Source organism: Perissodus microlepis, chromosome 3 (genome assembly GCF_051167445.1).
Source record: "Perissodus microlepis isolate ML-2025 ecotype Zambia chromosome 3, ASM5116744v1, whole genome shotgun sequence".
NCBI classification, from domain to species: Eukaryota; Metazoa; Chordata; class Actinopteri; order Cichliformes; family Cichlidae; genus Perissodus; species Perissodus microlepis.
In genome coordinates this window covers 33,872,342-33,891,484 of record NC_140463.1, presented here as the reverse complement: position 1 = coordinate 33,891,484, position 19,143 = coordinate 33,872,342, and the positions used below count along the sequence as shown (strand labels likewise).

General features: G+C 43.3%; 1 protein-coding gene across 2 annotated transcripts in view; it reads left to right on the top strand.

The window, feature by feature from the left end:
• Positions 1-957: 957 nt before the first annotated feature.
• The window catches only part of hdlbpb (high density lipoprotein binding protein b), a 23,856-nt gene continuing 5,670 nt past the window's right edge, over positions 958-19,143 (top strand). Inside the window, exons 1-25 of one of the 2 annotated variants that reach the window (XM_084924126.1) lie at positions 958-1,067; positions 2,523-2,602; positions 4,494-4,595; positions 4,792-4,943; positions 5,127-5,342; positions 6,904-7,110; positions 7,343-7,558; positions 9,986-10,192; positions 10,926-11,033; positions 11,363-11,467; positions 11,698-11,776; positions 14,324-14,463; positions 14,557-14,661; positions 14,774-14,887; positions 14,974-15,060; positions 15,167-15,298; positions 16,074-16,292; positions 16,400-16,621; positions 16,713-16,931; positions 17,190-17,331; positions 17,831-17,958; positions 18,054-18,158; positions 18,255-18,389; positions 18,701-18,844; positions 18,929-19,108. In XM_084924126.1, coding sequence (XP_084780252.1) covers positions 4,520-4,595; positions 4,792-4,943; positions 5,127-5,342; positions 6,904-7,110; positions 7,343-7,558; positions 9,986-10,192; positions 10,926-11,033; positions 11,363-11,467; positions 11,698-11,776; positions 14,324-14,463; positions 14,557-14,661; positions 14,774-14,887; positions 14,974-15,060; positions 15,167-15,298; positions 16,074-16,292; positions 16,400-16,621; positions 16,713-16,931; positions 17,190-17,331; positions 17,831-17,958; positions 18,054-18,158; positions 18,255-18,389; positions 18,701-18,844; positions 18,929-19,108 — 3,438 coding nt within the window. In that variant the 5' untranslated portion in view covers positions 958-1,067; positions 2,523-2,602; positions 4,494-4,519. Of the gene's footprint in view, positions 1,068-1,129; positions 1,199-2,522; positions 2,603-4,493; positions 4,596-4,791; positions 4,944-5,126; positions 5,343-6,903; positions 7,111-7,342; positions 7,559-9,985; positions 10,193-10,925; positions 11,034-11,362; positions 11,468-11,697; positions 11,777-14,323; positions 14,464-14,556; positions 14,662-14,773; positions 14,888-14,973; positions 15,061-15,166; positions 15,299-16,073; positions 16,293-16,399; positions 16,622-16,712; positions 16,932-17,189; positions 17,332-17,830; positions 17,959-18,053; positions 18,159-18,254; positions 18,390-18,700; positions 18,845-18,928; positions 19,109-19,143 lie in introns of those variants that run through there. The other variant, XM_084924127.1, reaches the window with a different exon arrangement.

Genomic DNA, 19,143 nt, shown 5'->3' with positions numbered 1-19,143 from the left:
ATACATTGGATAAAGTGGCTGGAATATTGAAGAAGGACTACCTCCAATTTTTTTTTACTTAATCTCAAATCAACAGATGCGTAAAACTTGACCATAAAAGATAATATTAATAATAACAACATTAATTTATATTATAATAGAAGCTTATTAACAGCTACCAAAAGCATCTTGTTGAAGTGCAAGTTACTAAGGGACATTTAACCAAATATTTGTAGGGACATATGTATATTGAGCCCGTATGTATAGTTTTGATTCTGTGTGGATGAGAGAAAATCTAAAAGAAATTCAAAGTTGTGCACCCAATTTTTGATTTTTAAAGTCAATAAAGATTTATCCTGTACGATCGTTCCACCCTGGAAAAAAAGCCAAAAATTACCATGGCATTCATGCCCATGTTGAGTGGATGAAAATTTCCAACCACAACTATACCTAACCTGTTTTAGTTTAAAGTTTGACTTATTGAAAATCCATAATGTTAAGTTAGCTTACAAACAAGTAAGTAGTATTTAATCATGTTTAAAGTATCCTTTAAACATGATTTACATACACACAAAGTGACATTTATCTTATTTGGAAAATTAACAAAAAACAAAACAAAAACAAAACAGCAGTATTTTATTTAGTTGTACGTGATCGTTTTTGCACTCCAGGTCAGACATTTGTAGACTTCAGAAAAAGTATGATGCGCTGACTCCTGAAAAGCATGCTAGCCATTATGAATGAGAAGTAGAGCCGGTCAGTTTGATGGACGTGAGAAGCTGCAATGGCTAATAACATACAAAAAAAAATTTAAATTACTGATAACCAATCAGAAAACCATATGCAAATATCATGCAGTTAAATTTCACAGTCAATTGAGCTGAGTGAGTCTAATTTCACGAGGACCTATTTAACTGGGATGCTCGTGCCGCGCAAAGATACTGCGGCATTTCCTTTATACACGTTGAGTCGCAGCGCTTGGTTGGTATCGCTCCGCCGGCAGAGGAAATGCTCCTAGACCAATCACATCTGTGTTTACACCATCACCTGTCAAACACACACCCTCTGGTAGATTTTCTCTTTGAAAGGTAGGATTTCTATGTTTATTTTATCTTTACTTTTTAATGCACATATGAATGCATTGGGGGGAGTTAAAGTGTAGTTACGGTGGCGATAGAGTCGGTTCGCCTGCAAGCGACAAGCAGCCGGGGATAGCAAGGTTAGCGTCCCGAGAGCTAGCGAGCTGGAGCTGGTTATCCGTCCGCCTGGCTTGTTTTTTAGCCGATTATCAGAAAGTCCTTGCGCCTAATCATGTCTGGCTGAGGTCGGCGCGAAGCGATGCGTGTTAGCTCAGCGAAAGTGGCTTACTAATATTTTGAGACCTTTAGTTTTCTTTTAACCGATGTTAGTTAGTTAGGACCAGCCGTGCAGTGCGTCCTCAAGCTAGCAAGAAATACATCAGTCGGCTGGAGAAAGGTGCGTTTAGCGAAGCGGTTAGCTAGCACCGTGCACGGCTGCCTTTTTTATTTAGCTGCTGCGACTGATAGTTATAACGGTGCTCCTATTTCCTCCGTTTGTTTCTAGTTTTCTCGCCTAATGTTAGCAAACTAACATCATGGAAGCAGGTGGTGACCCACAGTGGGAGCCCGTTTAACCCCCACAACCCTCTGCGTGCTGCGAAGCACCACCACCACCATAACGGAAAGAGCATCTACTGCCAAAAGTCCCGCTTTTAAAACGTTCACTGTGGTAAAAACCACTTGTGTAATAGCTCCAAAATGTACCTGAAGTTAAATGACCCTAGACGGTTACATTACATTGTAACTGCATTAATTATTGCTGCTTCATTAATGTGTAAAGACGCATTTAGCGAGGAGCTAATTTCAGCTGCTTACATTATCGTGTCTCGGATAGTTTGATCTGTAAGAGTGCTGCACGTCCATAATTTATAAGCTCTTCAAAAGATTGTTTTTATGTTTGCTCCCACTGTGTAAAGTCTGAGGGTATCTTAAGACCCCACTGCCACTTAAGTATCCCTTTTATTTCCCCTTAAGTAGCTTCAGTGTTAAAATGGTATTATGCTGTAATTGCTCTTTTAGCTTGTTCCATCCCGCACAAATGTGATCCTGAAATATGACATTTAAAATGGCACTGCTCCTGTATCTGACCAGCTGGTTGCTGTTGGACTAAAGCTATTAAACACACTTTCAAGAGACACTGCAGCTTTGCTTACAGGGCAAAAAAAAAAGTAGTGGGGCATCTATTTTTTATTTTTTATTTTTTTTTTATTTGTCACATGTGGTGTTTGGAAGCATTGGCTCTCAGGTTTCCTTAGCTGTTGAATTTGTGAAATCTCAGAGGGAGGATTGTTAGAGAGACGAGCAGAGGAGAGGGAGGGAATTGAGGAGGAGAGTGAATCAGATCGAGACGGTATAAGGTGCAGTGCAGTGTGGGTGTTTACCCAGCCTCCGTGCTGTAGAGCTGTTTGATTTACCTTTGTTCACTTTTAATCTTTCTTTTTATTTTCCTTCCTGTGCATCCAGGAGCTGAAACACACACTCACACTGAAGCGCCTACGGTAGCCGCTAACTGGACGGACTCTCTGGCAATTGACCTTTTGCAGGTAAGCCTGGGCTCTCTTTCTACAGTTCTGGCAGACAATACTACTTCTGAATGAGCACGTCCTCCACAGCTTTGTCTTTAGAGGGTACAACTGCTGGATCATTTGCAATGCGGGTGGACTTGAAGAGCTTGGTTCATATGGCATTCCTGAGAGCACACAGTCACATTTAAGGAGAAAAAGCTCGACTGGAGAGTTTCATAGATGTTAGATAATAAAACAATGTCACTGTTGTGCTCAAAATGACTCTCCACATGGAAAGGACTCATAAACATGCCTGTTTATGAGTGAGAGTGGAATAAAAACAACTGAGCTGTTGAAGCAAAAGTCTTATGAAGAACCCCCCCCCCCCAATCACTTACATTTTTATCGGAAAGATAAAAAACAAAACAAAAACTGGCTTAAAACAACTCAACAAAAGTTGTAAGATTAACTTCCTCAGCTGCTAATTGGACTCATAAATGTGTGCTTGTAGTATTCACTGATTTTTATTTTACTGCTCTGTTGCCATAAAAAAAAAAAAAATTCCCCTTAATCACAAGACTGTATCAGTGTTCCCAAAATGCACAGTTACAGAGTTCAGTGCCTGCCACCCCCTCACCCCCACGTCCTCACCCCACCCCCTCGCATAAAGAACTTTATGGCTGCAGTGAAAATAAATGAAATGATGTGTTTCTCCTCAATAACATTTTATCTCAGATTACAATAGAAGTGATTAAAGTACACTACATTTTAACATTCTTTCTAATTCAAACTGCATTCCTTTAATATGTTAATATTTATACTTTAAACTGCATAAAGTGTATGACTATCTCTATAACTCATTCTAAGGCTTGTCCTTGAGTTTCTGGACATCGCAGCAGAAATGGGGTGCTGTCACCGTCTCATGTGGTCGGGGTGTAGCTTTAGCCTGCTGTGGGTGTAAATATACTGTGACAGCAGAGGATGCTGATGTTAAACATGGTCACAGTTGCAGCATATGTGCAGCTAATCCCTGTGAGCTCAGAAAGTTTTCAGAAAGCTTAAAACTTTTTATGAAGGGCAGCCAATCAGAAGAAACGTGGCTTAAATGGAGGATGGCCTCAAAGTGAGAGGAGCTGAAATGACTTAAAATGACTTGTATATAGTGGATTAACTCAAGGGCCAAATAAGTATTATTTGACAGCTTCTTTGAAGGTTTTGATTACACATTTTAGAATACTTGTAGCAAGAACGAAGCGCTCTTTTATGCCACTTAAGTTCATCGCCACCTCTTTGCTGTCCACTCTGTGTGTGTTAAATGCAGAGGACAGGCTGCAGCTCGACCCGCCAAAACAGCGTCTTTGTTGTTGTGTTATCAGCGTTTTTATTTATGTGCTGCTAGATAAATCGATGTTTTTAGTCTAGTTGTGCATGAACCCCTCGAACCTTGAGTTAGCAGAGATCTTGGAGGTCCTGTGGGTTATGTTTTGGACTCACAATCCTATGGGACCCACTGTTGTGATGCGAGCCGAGCAGATCTGACCTGTGATAGTGCATCACGAGGAATGTCAGTAGCAGTTGTCTTGGACAGCTCTGAGCGTTTGACTTGTGATAACCCCGTCCCCGAGGCTTCGCAGCACTGTGTGTTTATCTGACGCTTGTTAAGTGTTAATTGGAGCGTCTCAGGTGCAGCGTGCAGCATCGGTGCAACGTGGCAGAGCCACAGAGGGAGTGTGGTTCTTCAGGGCCTTCTCTAAGCAGTCCTAGAGAGCACAGGGAGGGAAACAATGTGAAAGCAATTTGATCGTAGTTAGTGTTTTATCAGTCTGAAATTTCATGAAAACACAGCAGTGCGTTTCCTCCTCTAAGGTTCTGATTTATTGTTTTTCTTAAAAAAAAAAAAAAAAAAAAAATTCCCATGTTTCCGTTTCAGTGGAATAGTGGAATAAGTCTTGAACCATGAGCTCAGTGGCAGTGTTGACCCCGGAAAGCTTTGCAGAGCATCGCAGTGGTCTCAAGGACCAGGAGATCACAGGTAACGACCTGCACCTTTCCACTTATTTTTATTCTTGCTAGAGTTTTCCCCTCATTTTCTGATATGTGCATTATGTGTTTTTGACACAGGCTTATTTTTATTGCTGTTTGGTATCTTTGTTGTTAACAATCCTCCCCTACACATACTGTTTTCTTACTCCTTCCTTGCCATTTTTATCTTTATCTCTCCGGGCCAGGCTGCGTCCCGGAGGATGAGGCCTACATCCCTACCTATCTGGAGGCCTTCCCTCCACTGCCGGAGAAGGGAGCACCAGGGGAGAAGGCTGGAGAGCCGCCTTCGGCATGGGGGAGCAAGATCAGACCCATCAAAGCCTCTGTCATCACCCAGGTGAGGAGCCCACTGTGGGGACTGTTAAAAGTGAATGAATGCATTTCTCAGCTCTTTTAATGACGATGGCTGTAACTGAATTAAGCCTCAAGCCTTTTAGCTGCAGTAGAGCAGGTCCAATGAAAGATGCATGTTCTGGGAACAACAAGCAAGAAAAAACACTTTCAACTCGTCTGTACCCAGGTGTTCCACGTGCCCCTAGAGGAGCGTCGTTACAAGGACAACAGCCAGTTTGGGGAGGGCGAGGAGGCCAAAGTGTGCTTGGACATCATGCAGCGAACGGGAGCGCACATCGAGCTGTCTCTGGCCAAAGACCAGGGCCTGTCCATCATGGTCACTGGCAAAGTGGACTCCGTGATGAAGGCTCGCAAAGAAATCGTAGCTCGATTGCAGACACAGGTAAATGCACTCGTACTACTTATAGTATAATTAAGTGATCTGGATATGGAAAATATTGGGAGGATATACATATATGTAATTTTTTACTTTCTGTCTGAAAAGCTGGTCAGAGTGTGTACAAGTAATCAATGTGAGCAAAAAGTTATTAATGCTCTAACACAGGGATGTTAAAGTCATTTTACATAGTGGGTCAGCGTAACTGCCCTTTCTGTCAGTATAAAGAGATTTAACTCAACATATGAGGTGGTTACGTTTAATTTTTTTTTAAAGAAAAAAGACAGAAAAGAAGAATTTCAACAGTATGTGTGAGGGCCTCCTCGTTGTAAATGTGTAAAACTCTGTTAGCCCATTGCCCAGAGTGTGCTGTATTTATAACACATACAATAAAAACAAAAAGTTCTATAGTAGATGCTGGAAAAACTGGAACTTTTCAGTCATTTAATTGTTCATCTATTACTAAACTCTTTGGTGTGGAATGAATGACGCTGCAGGTGGAAACTTTATCAGGAGGAAAATCTGCAAATCTTAAGACAATAGTTTGATACTTTATTAATACCGCAAGGGAAAATTTTTTCATTTGTTCAAAATCGATGTACTCCTGTTATCTGAAGCCTTCCAGTGGGCCGGATTGAAGTCTTTGCTGGGCCGATTCTGGCCTTCAGGCCTTATGTTTAATACCCCAGCTCTGTAGGATGTTAAAGAGACAGGATATCCTTAATATGGTCATCTCAGGTACACAGCGTTGGCCGCGAGCACAGGAGTTCCATCTGCCTGCTGTTCGAACCTCTTGTTTGTGAGGGGCAACCAATCAGAAGACAGTCTGTTGTCAGTATTTGTGCAGTGCAGGCTTTACATTTGTTATTCATTCTTGTGTGACTTGCAAAAACAGTGAAACCTCTGAAACTCAGATAAACTTAAACCCGCAGCAAAGAATTTGAATATGCAGCCATCTATCTTTGAACAAAAATCACTGTGAAGCAGAAACATCAGAACAGTGTAACCGGTGGCTAAAAAATGTTTTTGTTTCGCTCTGCTTAATGTTGAAACGTGATCCAAAGACACACACGGAGGGCAAATACCGGCTGCGGCTCGAATAATCCTATCAGGCCAGTTTAGGACAAAAAGTTGAGCCGGAAAATGACCATCAGCTCCCAGGGGTGGCCTTTGTGAGCCTCAGCAGCAAACATGCTGATTTCCACTTCAGTTGGTGCACTGAGGTGCAGCCCTTTAGCTGAGCTGCAGTTACTGGTTGAAAAAAGTGCAGAGGCTCTCTGTTCTCTTTTCAAGGTCGAATGCTTTTTACCAAGTTTAAAGAAAACTTTGATAGTAGGAATTTTATGTCATCCTGTTACTTTCCCTGGTAGATGATGACTATTTAAAAAACAAAAAAAGGTATTTTCTGCATATGTCTGCACATGTGCACAAAGCTCCACCAACATTAGAATTAAAAGGGATTTCTGTGGCTGTTGCTGTACCCTGATAAATAAGAAGGCTTATTTCCATTGGGAAACACTACAAATCTAACTTACTTGCTCCTGAAAACTTTCTCCTGCTCCTCCAGGCATCGGCAACGGTCGCCATCCCCAAGGAGCACCATCGATTTGTCATTGGGAAGAACGGTGAGAAGCTGCAGGAGCTGGAGCTGAAGACTGCCACCAAGATTGCTATTCCACGCCCGGACGACCCCAGCGCCAACATTCGCATCACCGGCACCAAGGAGGGAATTGAGAAGGCTCGCCATGAGATCCTGCTGATCTCTGCTGAGCAGGTCAGACATGGGTGGGTGGATAGGGGGGTGGGGGTTGTTTTAATAACTAATTTCTGCTCAACCGAAACTAATTGGTCTTGCAATGTGAAAAGATGCACAAACAGCAGCATTAGGAACTAAATTGTTTCTTACTATTCAATATTGAATCGTGTTGAACCATCACCATGACTTCACGTTTGATCGACTCTTCTGTCTGCCGTCGTTCTCCTGCTCTTCCTCACCCTCTCACCAGGACAAGCGTGCGGTGGAGCGTCTGTCCCTGGAGAAAGCCTTCCACCCCTTCATCGCCGGAGCCCACAACAGGCTGGTGCAGGAGCTGAGCCTTGAGACAGGGGCCCGCATCAGCATCCCACCGTCCAGCCTGCCTAAGGACGAGATCGTCATCACCGGCGAGAAGGAGGCGGTCGCGCTGGCTGTCAGCCGCATCCGAGCCATCTACGAAGACAAGGTGAGACTGTTTTCCAGAGATTATTCATGCCCCATCCTGCAGACATGGGACATGAGCGACTTTAAGTCCTCTTAGGTCAAAAACTCCCCAAAAATCAGATGCCCTGTTATGTTTACATTGAGTTAAAAGGTCAAAGGTCATCTCTTCCTCCTTTCAAACTGCCCAGACTATCAGCAGATCGAAACCCAGACCTTTGTTCGCTCGACACATTTTCATATGTAAATTCGTATTTTTCAATTGTATTATTTCTTGGTAATAGTAGTCTGTGTTTGTGGAGCGGCTGTCTGATCACATTTGACTACCAAAGTGTCAGTCAAATGTGGTACTCGAAGAAACAGAGACACGTGTTTGAATTAAAGATAACAGCTAGGTGCTCTGGGTGTGCTGAATTTAAGCCTGAATTTAGCCTTAAAGGTTTTGTAGCATTATTTGTTGACTAGACTAAACTTTAAACCTCAGATTCATAGAAAATTGTTCAGAATAAAGGAAGTCAGCGTTGAAGATGGATTAAAGTCAATCTTTGTAATGGCCTGAACAGTTTTCACTGATTGCTTTTAACCAAATTTAGAGAGAAAGGGAAATTTTCTTAAAGGCCGTTACTGTCCGAAGAGATTGAGCCAGAAAACGACCTCCACTGATGTCTGCTGCTTGGTGGGATCATGTATGGTTGTAAATTATGTTATTTTTGCAAATTTGGGGCCTTAAACCTGATGAACTTTACCCCCTAGAATTGTGACCTTTCTGTACCCATGATGCTGCCTTTTTAGCATTTTTTTTTTTTTTTATATTGTTTGTATTAGTTGATATATCGATTCTTTATTTCTGTATTTTATAGATGTGCAATGAGCTGCTGTATAGCCACCTTTACCCAATAAAAGCAGGTGTAACAGATTTATATAAAAGGACAAATATCAGGTTCTTTAAAATAAAAAATTCAGCTTCTTTAAAATATCCATGTTAAGCGGGGTGAGGGGGGGTTTAAGTGTGTCATTGTGTTGTTACAAACGTTTTCATAGTTATGCCTTTGTGTACGCGCTCAAAGTGAAGCGTTTCTATGCCGACAGCATGCTAGCGTGTGGCTGTGAGCGTTCATGTGACTATTTCTCTGAGCTGCTGTTCATGTGTTTCAAATTCATGACTGGCTCATTATTGGACATATGGGAAGCTGAGTGGCTGACTGGAAATCATCCGATTCTGTCTGCTCCATCAATGCATTTCTTTTTCCTCTTTTTGTTTTTGTGGTCCACTTGTTTGTGTCATTGAGCTTAAAATAGTTAATTTGCATCAGTACTCATGATGGCGTGTTTTTTGTTGTTGTTGTTTTTGTTTTTTAAAAAACACAGAGTCAAAAATATAAAGCCAAAAATATAAAATAAAGACTTTCCGTATATGTTAGGGTCATTTTGGTCAGAGTAAAGCAAGTTCGGTCATCACACTGGTCCTGTGCGTCTTTGTGTCTTGTCCAGAGAAAATTTACATCACAATATGCAAACCATGCATGTGCGTTAGATTTCAAGTGGACTTGCAAGCAGTTTAACAGGAATAACGACTCCAGCTGCATTTGTCCTCAGAATATAATCAAATCTTTATAAAGTCGCAGAAATCCAAACAAAGAACAAAGCAAATGATAAAAATAGGATCACATACTTAATAAAGGGGAGTCTCATGTTTGTTATTTTCCATGCATGATTTTTATTTGCTTTTTTTCAGTCGTTTGTGCCAGTTTTTTCATCCGGGCTAAATTTGCATTGACATTTTAGACGCTCGGGTGTTTCTGTTACCCCGAACGACTCGCTGTGGGAAAGCAGCGCGCGGTTTAGTTTAGGGTTTTCCTGAAGGACACGCATGACTGCAGGCAGCTCAGTGTGGTTATTTTGTGTCACCAGTCTTGTTTTACTTGTTTGCTCCATCCCATGAACCATAAATCTAATCTGTACCAAAGGTGTTTGATTTAGTGTGTTTCTGTATTTAAGGAGGTTATTTAGAGTTTGTGCATTCTCTCAACTTTAAAGAAGCTCTGTGAGATGGATGGGTGAAGCAGAGGAATTGCGTGTTTGTAGCAGATGAGCTCCGATGATAGGCAAGCCGGAGATAATGACGAGAGAAAATTGGATTTCACCAGAGAACAACAGGATGAGAATGCTAATGTCATTTAGTGCATATGTATGATTAGCAAAAACAAATGTACTTTCTCTGCTGCCTTCCCATTTTCATCTGTCAGTCACCCTCCTTCTGTTCCCTTCTCCTTCCCCCGGATTTTGTCTGGTCTTTCTGTTACTTGACTTTTCCCATCTCCTTCCTGCTTCCCTGATTTCATTCTTCTTTCTGTCTCCTCTTATGTTTCCATCCATCCCTCAACGAGCTTCTCGATTTACCCACATCCTCTCGCCACGATTGTCTTATCACTTGTCCATGTCCTCCTCGCAGAAGCGTAAGACCACGACTATCTCTGTGGAGGTGAAGAAGTCTCAACATAAGTACATCATAGGTCCGAAGGGCAACACCCTGCAGGAGATCCTGGAGGCCACGGGGGTGTCGGTGGAGATGCCTCCTCTGGACTCCAGCTCAGAAACCATCATCCTCAGAGGGGAGCCTGACAAACTGGGACCAGCACTCACACAGGTCTACGCCAAGGTGAGAACACGAGAAAACTGTAATTAAAGGACAGAGATGGGGATTGCATTTTGCTTAATGTAATTAGCTTTTGTTATGGCAGAAATGTAGGGAATAAAAGTCCCTGAAGTTGCATTTACAGGGTACATCCAAGAGGTACTCAGCCGGCCTAGATTTCCTTTTTTTGAGACTTTATGTTTAGATGTATTTATTTTTAATAGTTCAGAGCAGCAAGATTAACAACCTCAGCAAGTACATCACATCCACATCTTTACAGTGAAAGAAACTGGGAAAGTTGGGCAATGATTAATCTATATGTAGTTTATCAATATTAGAGGCAAACATTTATGATGGATTTGTTGGCCAATCCAGAAGTCATATAGCAACATCTGGTTTTAAGTCTTCCTTTAAACTTTGGTTTTGGGCTCCACCAGGTCAGGATACGTACTCCACCTCACCCTGTGTCTGAAACAAGCTGCTTTAGCTTCCGTGACCATAAAAGGAAATCCGTGGTGAGCTGAAGTCAGCTCGGTACAAGCATTGGAGACTGAGCGTGTAGAGTAGTCTGAAGCCTGAGCTTTGGCTCACAGGGATTACTTGCATGTACACTGATCTCATTTTAAATATTTAATATGGAAAGAAGGAAAAGCCTAATATATCCCCTTTATTTTAAGTTGCAACTAACCCATTGCAGAAAAACGATTTCTGTGATTTGTCAATGCAAACATGGTTTTAACATTTTGTACCCGTTCAGGCTAAGAGCGTAATGGTGGTGGAGGTGACTGCCCCCGCCTGGCTGCACCGCTTCATCATTGGCAAGAAAGGACAGAACATCGGGCGGATCACACAGCAGCTACCACGGGTAAGGAAAGGAGAACAAAGAAGGCGTGGGGTGATCTGAGGTAAAAGCCAGAGATAACACAGAAGTCTCACATCCTGCTCCTGCAGCGTGACAGAAAGCTTTGTGGGGAGGAGGCTGTGTTACGGCAGCAGTGTTTGTGCAAAATGGGACCAGTAAAGCAAAAAATGCTGGACAAAACACAGACAAAGAAAAGTGACTGCGGAGGACACTTGATTTTAGAAACTTGACGTCAGCTGAGATGAATTACAGCAATGGAAGAATCAACACAGGACGGAGCAGAAGGGGAAACTTCCTAACTGGCTTGCCTTTATTCCTGTCTGTGTGTGTAGGTTCACATAGAGTTTACCGATGGCGAGGAGCGCATCAGTCTCGAAGGGCCGACGGAGGAGGTGGAGCAGGCTCAGGCCCAGATACAAGAGATCATCAAGGACCTGGTCAGTGCAGACACACACGTACACCAACACAACAAAGCTACGGTAGACATGACGTGTATTGCCTTCTGTCACTGAAAGAAATATTGCTGTGTTGGACAAAGCTTTGGAAGAGCTGCACACACTTATGGTTCGGTAGACCTGAAGAGAGATAAGAGAGAATCACATTTGATTGGTTGAGTGTTGGTTCACATTTATAAATCCAAATCTCCTTTTTCTTACCCGGTGTCCAGCTGGTGAGGATGGACTACACCGAAATCAACATAGATCAGCGTTTCCACAGACACCTCATCGGAAAGAACGGAGCCAACAGTGAGTCGATCACTTTACCCCTGACCTGAAAACTAAACTGTAGCAAATCTGTCATACTCCCAGGTGGAGCCCTTGTTGCACCTCATTAGTTTGTCTCCCTACCTGCAAAACTAACAAAGAATATGTTTTTAAAAGTGCTTTTATTTCATGTTTTATATAATGGTAATGATCATTTGATCCACACATATCGATGTATTTAGATTTTTCCTGTCAGTCATTCTAGTTGCTTTTAGTTTAGATAATTCAAATGCTGCCTGGGGTAGAATATTTAATGGAAAGCATCAAAATCAGGGTTTTGAGTAATTTTTAAACTGAAAAGTTGTCATGTGGCTGTCGCTGATCTCAGTCACATACTGCAGACTTCCTGCAGTGTTTGTGTTGTAAAGCAGGGAACTGGATTGTGAGTCATGAGGCAAGTGTTAGTGACCTGATTTTCATCATGAGAGCTAGTCTTTGATAACAGATGCCAGGCTCTTACCTATAGCACATCAGTGTTCTCCAGCAGGTTTAAAACTGCTACATCTTTGAGCATGAATCCTATCAGGCTGTTAAGTGATGACGTATGAGACCTGCTTCCGGGTCCAAACTGCGTTCATTAAAGCTGTTGTGTTTTTAACATGTTTTAATGCTTTCTATCTTGTTCTGTTTAATCTGAACAAGCCCCTAAAAATAGTCAATGATCTTATTACCACTATTCATCTGCAGCACATTTTTTTTTTAAAAAGCTGAGTTTTTAAAACCTTACGATGTAACTACGGCCCATGGTTTGCCACCAGATATTTGAACAGGTCAGAAAAGAGTCATTCTGAGGCTAACGAAGACTTGAATGAGTACGTGAAGCTGAGGATCAGGAATTTTGTCATAGCGAGTAACCCAAACCATGCAGCAGTATGTTGATGACCAACCTCGTGCTGGTGATGGATCATCTCAGTTTTTCTGACTGAAGTTTGGTCAATTTTCAGCATCTTTTTCCTGCCTTGCGTTTGTCCCTAACAATCAGGAACCCTCATGTTAATTTTTTTGAGAGGAAAAAATTTAGCGTTCATCCTCCCACTTCCCTTTGCTCAGATGTTTATATTATCCTAACCATAGCTGTGTAGCTAGCCACCACGTAGCACATCATTATAGCTAGCCCAACTTCAGTAACCCTACAAAAGTCACTGCTGTTTAGTTTTCTGTCTTCATTTATGTCCAAAGTTATAGCAGAGCTGTACGTTTTAGTTTTACAGAAATCCCTCAGTCAGAACCTGGTATATCATCTTTATATGAAAACTAGCGAGCTAACTCCCTGCTAACTTCTAACTCTGTTAAGCTTCATTAATCCTGTTTTCGTGGATGTTAAACTTAATTGTTACACCTGGTAGAGCAGCCACACTGATCATTTTATTAAAGATGAAAGAATTTAGACACTTTTTAACTCTCAGCGATGCCACGGTGTTGTTTTGAGTTTGGACCTGGAAACGTCTGAAGATGGATAGACGCTATGAAACATGGATTTAGCTTCTAAAGTGCCCTGCAGAAATCTTTTCCATCATTCATTTCTTTATATCTTGTTAGATAAATAGGAAATGGTTGCAGGATTTTATTAAAACGTGCAAACATGTATTATATAAGACAAAACAGAGTTAGTACAATTCTATTGAGCTCGAACTTAAAAAAATGTTTATTCTCCAAGTGACTACTTCAGGCTTGGATGAATGACGAAACATTTCTCCCTCTGAAAACACTGCATGTAGACAAAAAGAACCAACTTTCAAAACCTTTTGGACACGTTTTCTTCTAAACATTTTAAGAGAAATAGTTCTCTCAGCTGCCTGAATGACAACTATGGACTGATTCTTATTTAGCGCTTTTTGCTCTCCCGGATCCTTCAAAGCGCTTTATGCAACATGCCACATTCACCCATTCACACAAGCACTTTCTTCTCTGCTTTAAGTGCTTACCAGCTAACACTGACACACATTCATATTCCGATGGATACTTGTCATGATGTTTGTTTTTTAAATCATGGTCTCCTTTAGAGCAGCGGTCCCCAACCTTTTTTGCGCCACGGACCGGTTTATGCCCGACAATATTTTTCATGGACCGGCCTTTAAGGTGTCGCGGATAAATACAACAAAATAAAACTAGTACCGGTACCGAAAAAAGAAAATTTATTCATAACACACGTGAAAAGACCCAGGAAAACCGAGTAAACGATAACAAAATAACGCTGAAAACCGATTAAAAACCCTGAAAACCATACATTTCACACCTGAGCCTCAACTCTCGCGGCTCGGTACCAAACGACTCACGGACCGGTACCGGTCCGAGGCCCGGGGGTTGGGGACCGCTGATTAAGAGTATTAGGGACAGTGAAGCAGGACATTCTTCAGGTTGTGTTTCAGTGTGAGTGTGCCGGTTGCTCCATCGCTCACATCCAGTCTCAAAACCCAGATGACGACGAATAAAATGCTAAGCTAAGCTGAGTGGGTGATGTCACAGTGGCATCACCCCTTAGGTTTTCACTCTTATTTCATTTCTGCTGTTTTCCCTGTATCACTACAGTAAATCGTATCAAGGAGCAGTACAAGGTGTCGGTTCGAATCGCGCAGGATTCTGAGCGAAGTGGCCTGGTGCGGATCGAGGGAGATCCTAAAGGAGTACAGCTGGCACGCCGAGAGCTCATGGAGATGGTTCAGAGGATGGTGAGAATGGACTCAAAGCATAGGTTCATTGGTTTGATAGAGCCAGATGACATAAAGAGCTTTATTTCTTTGTTACGTTTTTGTCATTTCAAGGAAAACGAGCGCACCAAAGATCTGATCGTGGAGCAGAAGTTTCACCGGACAATCATCGGACAGAAAGGAGAAAAAATCAAAGAAGTTCGAGATAAGTTTCCCGAGGTGAACGTCCTCTGTGACCCGAGACTTTGTCTCGCCTTGTCATCACCGTTCAATAATTTGTTTTGACTCAGCTGTAATTTAATTTGGTGATTATCATCTCGCTGCCTTCTAGGTCATTATCAATTTCCCCGACCCGTCGCAAAAGAGCGACATCGTCCAGCTGAGAGGTCCAAAAAATGAGGTGGAGAAATGCGCCAAGTTTCTCCAGAAAATCATTGCTGACCTGGTACGACCCTCTGTTTTTGTCGTCTTGCCTCTCCCCGTCCCTCAGCCTTTACACTCCGCTTCACGGCAGTTTTCTTTCTCTCGCAGATTGAAAATAGCTTCTCGCTCTCCGTTCCCATCTTCAAGCAGTTTCACAAGAACATAATTGGCAAAGGGGGCGCCAACATTAAGAAGGTGAGATTTATTTTTTACAGGTTCTGTCCAAATCTGACTCCTAAAATTATTAGATCAGAATGTAACGTTTAAGACAAAAACTAACGGCAGACGCTCGCACTGCCAGATCCGCGAAGAGACCAACACCAAGATCGACCTGCCAACGGAGAACAGTAACTCGGAGATGATCGTCATCACGGGCAAGAAGAACAACTGCGAGTCGGCCAGAGACCGAATCCTCGCCATCCAGAGAGAGCTGGTGAGACGTGGTTGCTTTTGGTTGATGCTTGAAGAGTTTTGAAGAAAATAGATTTTTAAAATCTACTTTCTTTTGTTTCTTGGATGAATTATTTATTAAATCTTTTGATTCGAGTCATATCCATAGACGATCAGTGGAGTTGTTAACCTGAAAAAACACTCCTAACTTGCATTAGGAAAATCAGCGGGCGGGTTGCTGGCTGGCTTTAATCTTATTTTATATTATAAAGAGTCGATATAAACTTAACTTCTTCAATAAACGGCATCTTTGCCATTATGGCAGTTCTAGAATTAAAAACAGAATTTAATTCTCCCTACACCGCTCGACTTTCCGAAACCACATATGCAGAGATGAACTATTAGATATGGTTCTGAGCCAAAATCCTATTTCGTACTTGGTTTCGCTTGTTTTTTTTTTTTTTATCATCTCTCCAATCCCACAGAAGGGTACAAAATTCTAAAAGTAATATTAAAAAGAGGAAAAAATGACAGTGGGTTAAGATTTCTTTGTTAAAAGAAGCTGGAGATATTATATCTCTTGGCTGGCCTGGGAACACCACCGTATCGGCCCCGGATGAGCTGTAGGAGGTGTCTGAGGTTCCCTGCTCAGACCTGCCCTCTGCAACCCCAGCCTGGATGAGCAGCAGAAGGTGGATGGACTGAATATTTATTGGTTTCCTCTGTTGGGAATTAATTACGTCTTCTAAAATGTTCGTCTTTGTCGTCAGTTTTTAAACTGCATGAAAATCTCAGCCTGTCCCTCTTCGTCCCTCCAGGCCAACATTAAAGAGGCAGAGGTCACCATCCCAGCCAAGCTGCACAACTCTCTGATTGGCTCAAAGGGCTGCCTCGTGCGCTCCATCATGGAAGACTGCGGCGGCGTCCACATCCACTTCCCCTCTGAGGGCTCCGGCTCCGACAAGGTGACGATCAGAGGGCCCGCCGGTGAGGTGGAGAAAGCCAAGAAGCAGCTGCTGCAGTTGGCGGAAGAGAAGGTGAGCAGGAAAGAGCGAATAAATAGAAGAGGTGACTTAAAACAACGGATGTTGGCTACTAAAAGTTTAAATACTTACATCCTCCTCCCGTCCTCTGCCTTTCGCAGCAAGTAAACAACTTCACCGCTGAGCTGCAGGCCAAACCAGAGTACCACAAGTTCTTAATCGGACGGGGCGGGGCCAATATTCGCCGCGTCCGAGACCGGACGGGCGCCCGGATCATCTTCCCGTCGCCTGACGACACAGAGCAGGAGCTGATCACCATCGTAGGGAAAGAAGAAGCCGTACGTCAGGCCCAGAAGGAGCTGGAAAGTCTGGTCAAAAATCTGGTGACGACCTTTGTCCTACAAAACATCACCATTTAATTCATGTCTTGATTCTTGATTTTAAATTCAACAATCTCGCCGTCTCCCTTTGCAGGACGACGTGGTGGAGGACAGGATGGTGGTGGACGTTCGCCACCACCGCCACTTCGTGTGTCGGAGAGGACAGGTGCTGCGGGAGCTGGCTGAGGAGTACGGCGGCGTGGCTGTGAGCTTCCCTCGCACTGGAGCGAACAGCCAGCGGGTGACGCTGAAGGGAGCGAAGGACTGCGTGGAGGCCGCAAAGAAACGCATCCAGGAGATCATCGAGGATCTGGTGAGAGACGGAAAACACGTAGAGACAAACGGTCGCTATCTGCACTCAGGTCAAAGCTGATTTAATATATAAGACTCTGATTGTGTGAAAGTCACAGAAATGCTGTCAAAAGTAGCTGCAAGTTTTCTACTTTGGACAGACATGGATGTTATTTCAAGGACGCTTCAATAAGCTCATTATTTATAATTGGAATCGAACCTGCTCCCGGTGTGCTCACCTTTTGTGTTTTCTTCTTTCTTCCTCCTCTCTCTCGAGCAGGAGTCCCAGGTGACCGTGGAGGTGGCAATCCCTCAGCGTTACCATCGCGCCGTCATGGGCCCCAAAGGCTGCCGCATCCAGCACATCACCAGAGAGCACGAGGTGCAAATCAAGTTCCCTGAGAGAGACGACAGCGCTGCAGGTTAGAAACGACCCACAACGTGCACCCGCAGCTACGTCCTGCTGCTGCTGTGAAGATGTTGCCGCTGCAGAGGGGATATTGTTGCAGTTTAGCACACTAGGTTAGAAATGAGCAGGCCTTTCTCAAGTTTCCTCCCTACCTGCTCTTCTGTCCGTATCAACATTTAGAACAGCTGATAAAGGAAAATCAAAATGTCAAAGAAGAGACGGGAGAAATAACGGTCAGTCAATGTTATGATTGTTGACGCTGCATAGTCGCACAGCACTGTGCACTTTCCCTGATGGCAACACAAACACAATTAGCTGTTCCTAGCAGAGTCGGGTAGAGTGTAATTCTTCAATCCTTCAAGTTCCACCAGATCACGATCTATTGATGGTAGTGAGTCTGTAGCATGTGTAGTATTTCGTATTCTTTTACATGTATAAAAAAAATTGTGTTTAAGAGTTGTATATCAAAATATAAACTTTTAATCCCTGTTTTTCTCATTGTAAACTTGCAGCTCAGGAGGTTTCGCCACAGGAGAACGGTGAGGTCAGTCCAGAGGCGGAGTTTGTGCCCCGCAAGTGTGACATCATCACCATCTCTGGGCGGGCAGAGAAATGTGAGCTGGCTAAAGCAGCCCTGCTGGTAGGCGGTATCTTCATTAAGCTGAGATGTGACGCTGTTTAATGTTCATTAATATCTCTGAGCACACGCTCTGTGACTGCCTACTCCTCCTTCAGGCGTTGGTGCCCATAACAGAGGACGTGGAGGTGTCTTATGAGTTGCATCGCTACATCATTGGCCAGAAGGGCATTGGAATCAGGAAGATGATGGAAGACTACGAGGTAAGGCGACACGCTGCTGCTCTCTGGTGCCATCTACTGGGACTTTTTATACCCGTGCTTTCCAAACGTGTGAACTTTGGGGTTTCGTGTACGTAGGTGAACATCTGGGTGCCGCAGCCTGAGAAGCAGCTGGATGTGATCAAGGTGACGGGCCTGGCAGCCAACGTGGAGCGAGCCAAACAGGGGCTGCTGGAGAGGGTGAAAGAACTGCAGGCCGAGCAGGAGGACAGGGTACAAGCACACACTGTGTCATGTTTATCATCACAGTTCAGTTTTTCATTTGCTTCTTGTGATTGTAGCGACAGATTTTCAGATTATTCATCATCCACAATCATTACGCCATCCATCCAGATTAGAAAAACCTCTTTAAAAAACTTTGAAAGGGGGAAAAATGGAAGCACAAGTTTAATTCTTAAAGTTAGGAGATTACCACAGGGGATCATGATTTCCTGATAGCAGTGAATGTGTAGCGTGTGTAGTATCTTTTATTCTTTAACATGTATTTAAAAAAGAAAGAAAACAGTGGCTCTGTCTCCACTCAGGCCCTGCGTAGTTTCAAGGTCACCATGTCCGTGGATCCAAAGTTTCATCCCAAGATTATCGGCCGCAAAGGAGCCGTCATCTCTCAGATCAGAAAAGACCACGACGTGAGCATCCAGTTCCCCGACAAAGGAGACGAGCAGCAGGTCCGTTTCCCTTTTTTGTCTTTTCCTGGCTCTGTGCCGAGCCGTTCCCATTGATCACTTCAAATCCTTTCCTTTTCCACCCAGGATCTGATCGTAATCTCAGGGTACGAGCGTAACGTGGAGGAGGCGCGCCAGGCCATCCAGCAGCTTGTAGCTGAGCTGCAGGAGATGGTGAGCCAAGACGTTCACCTGGACCCGAGGACCCACGCCCGCATTATCGGGGCCCGCGGCAAAGCCATCCGGAAGCTGATGGAGGAGTTCAAGGTTGGTTGGATCGATTCATAGATCGCTCGTTTTGA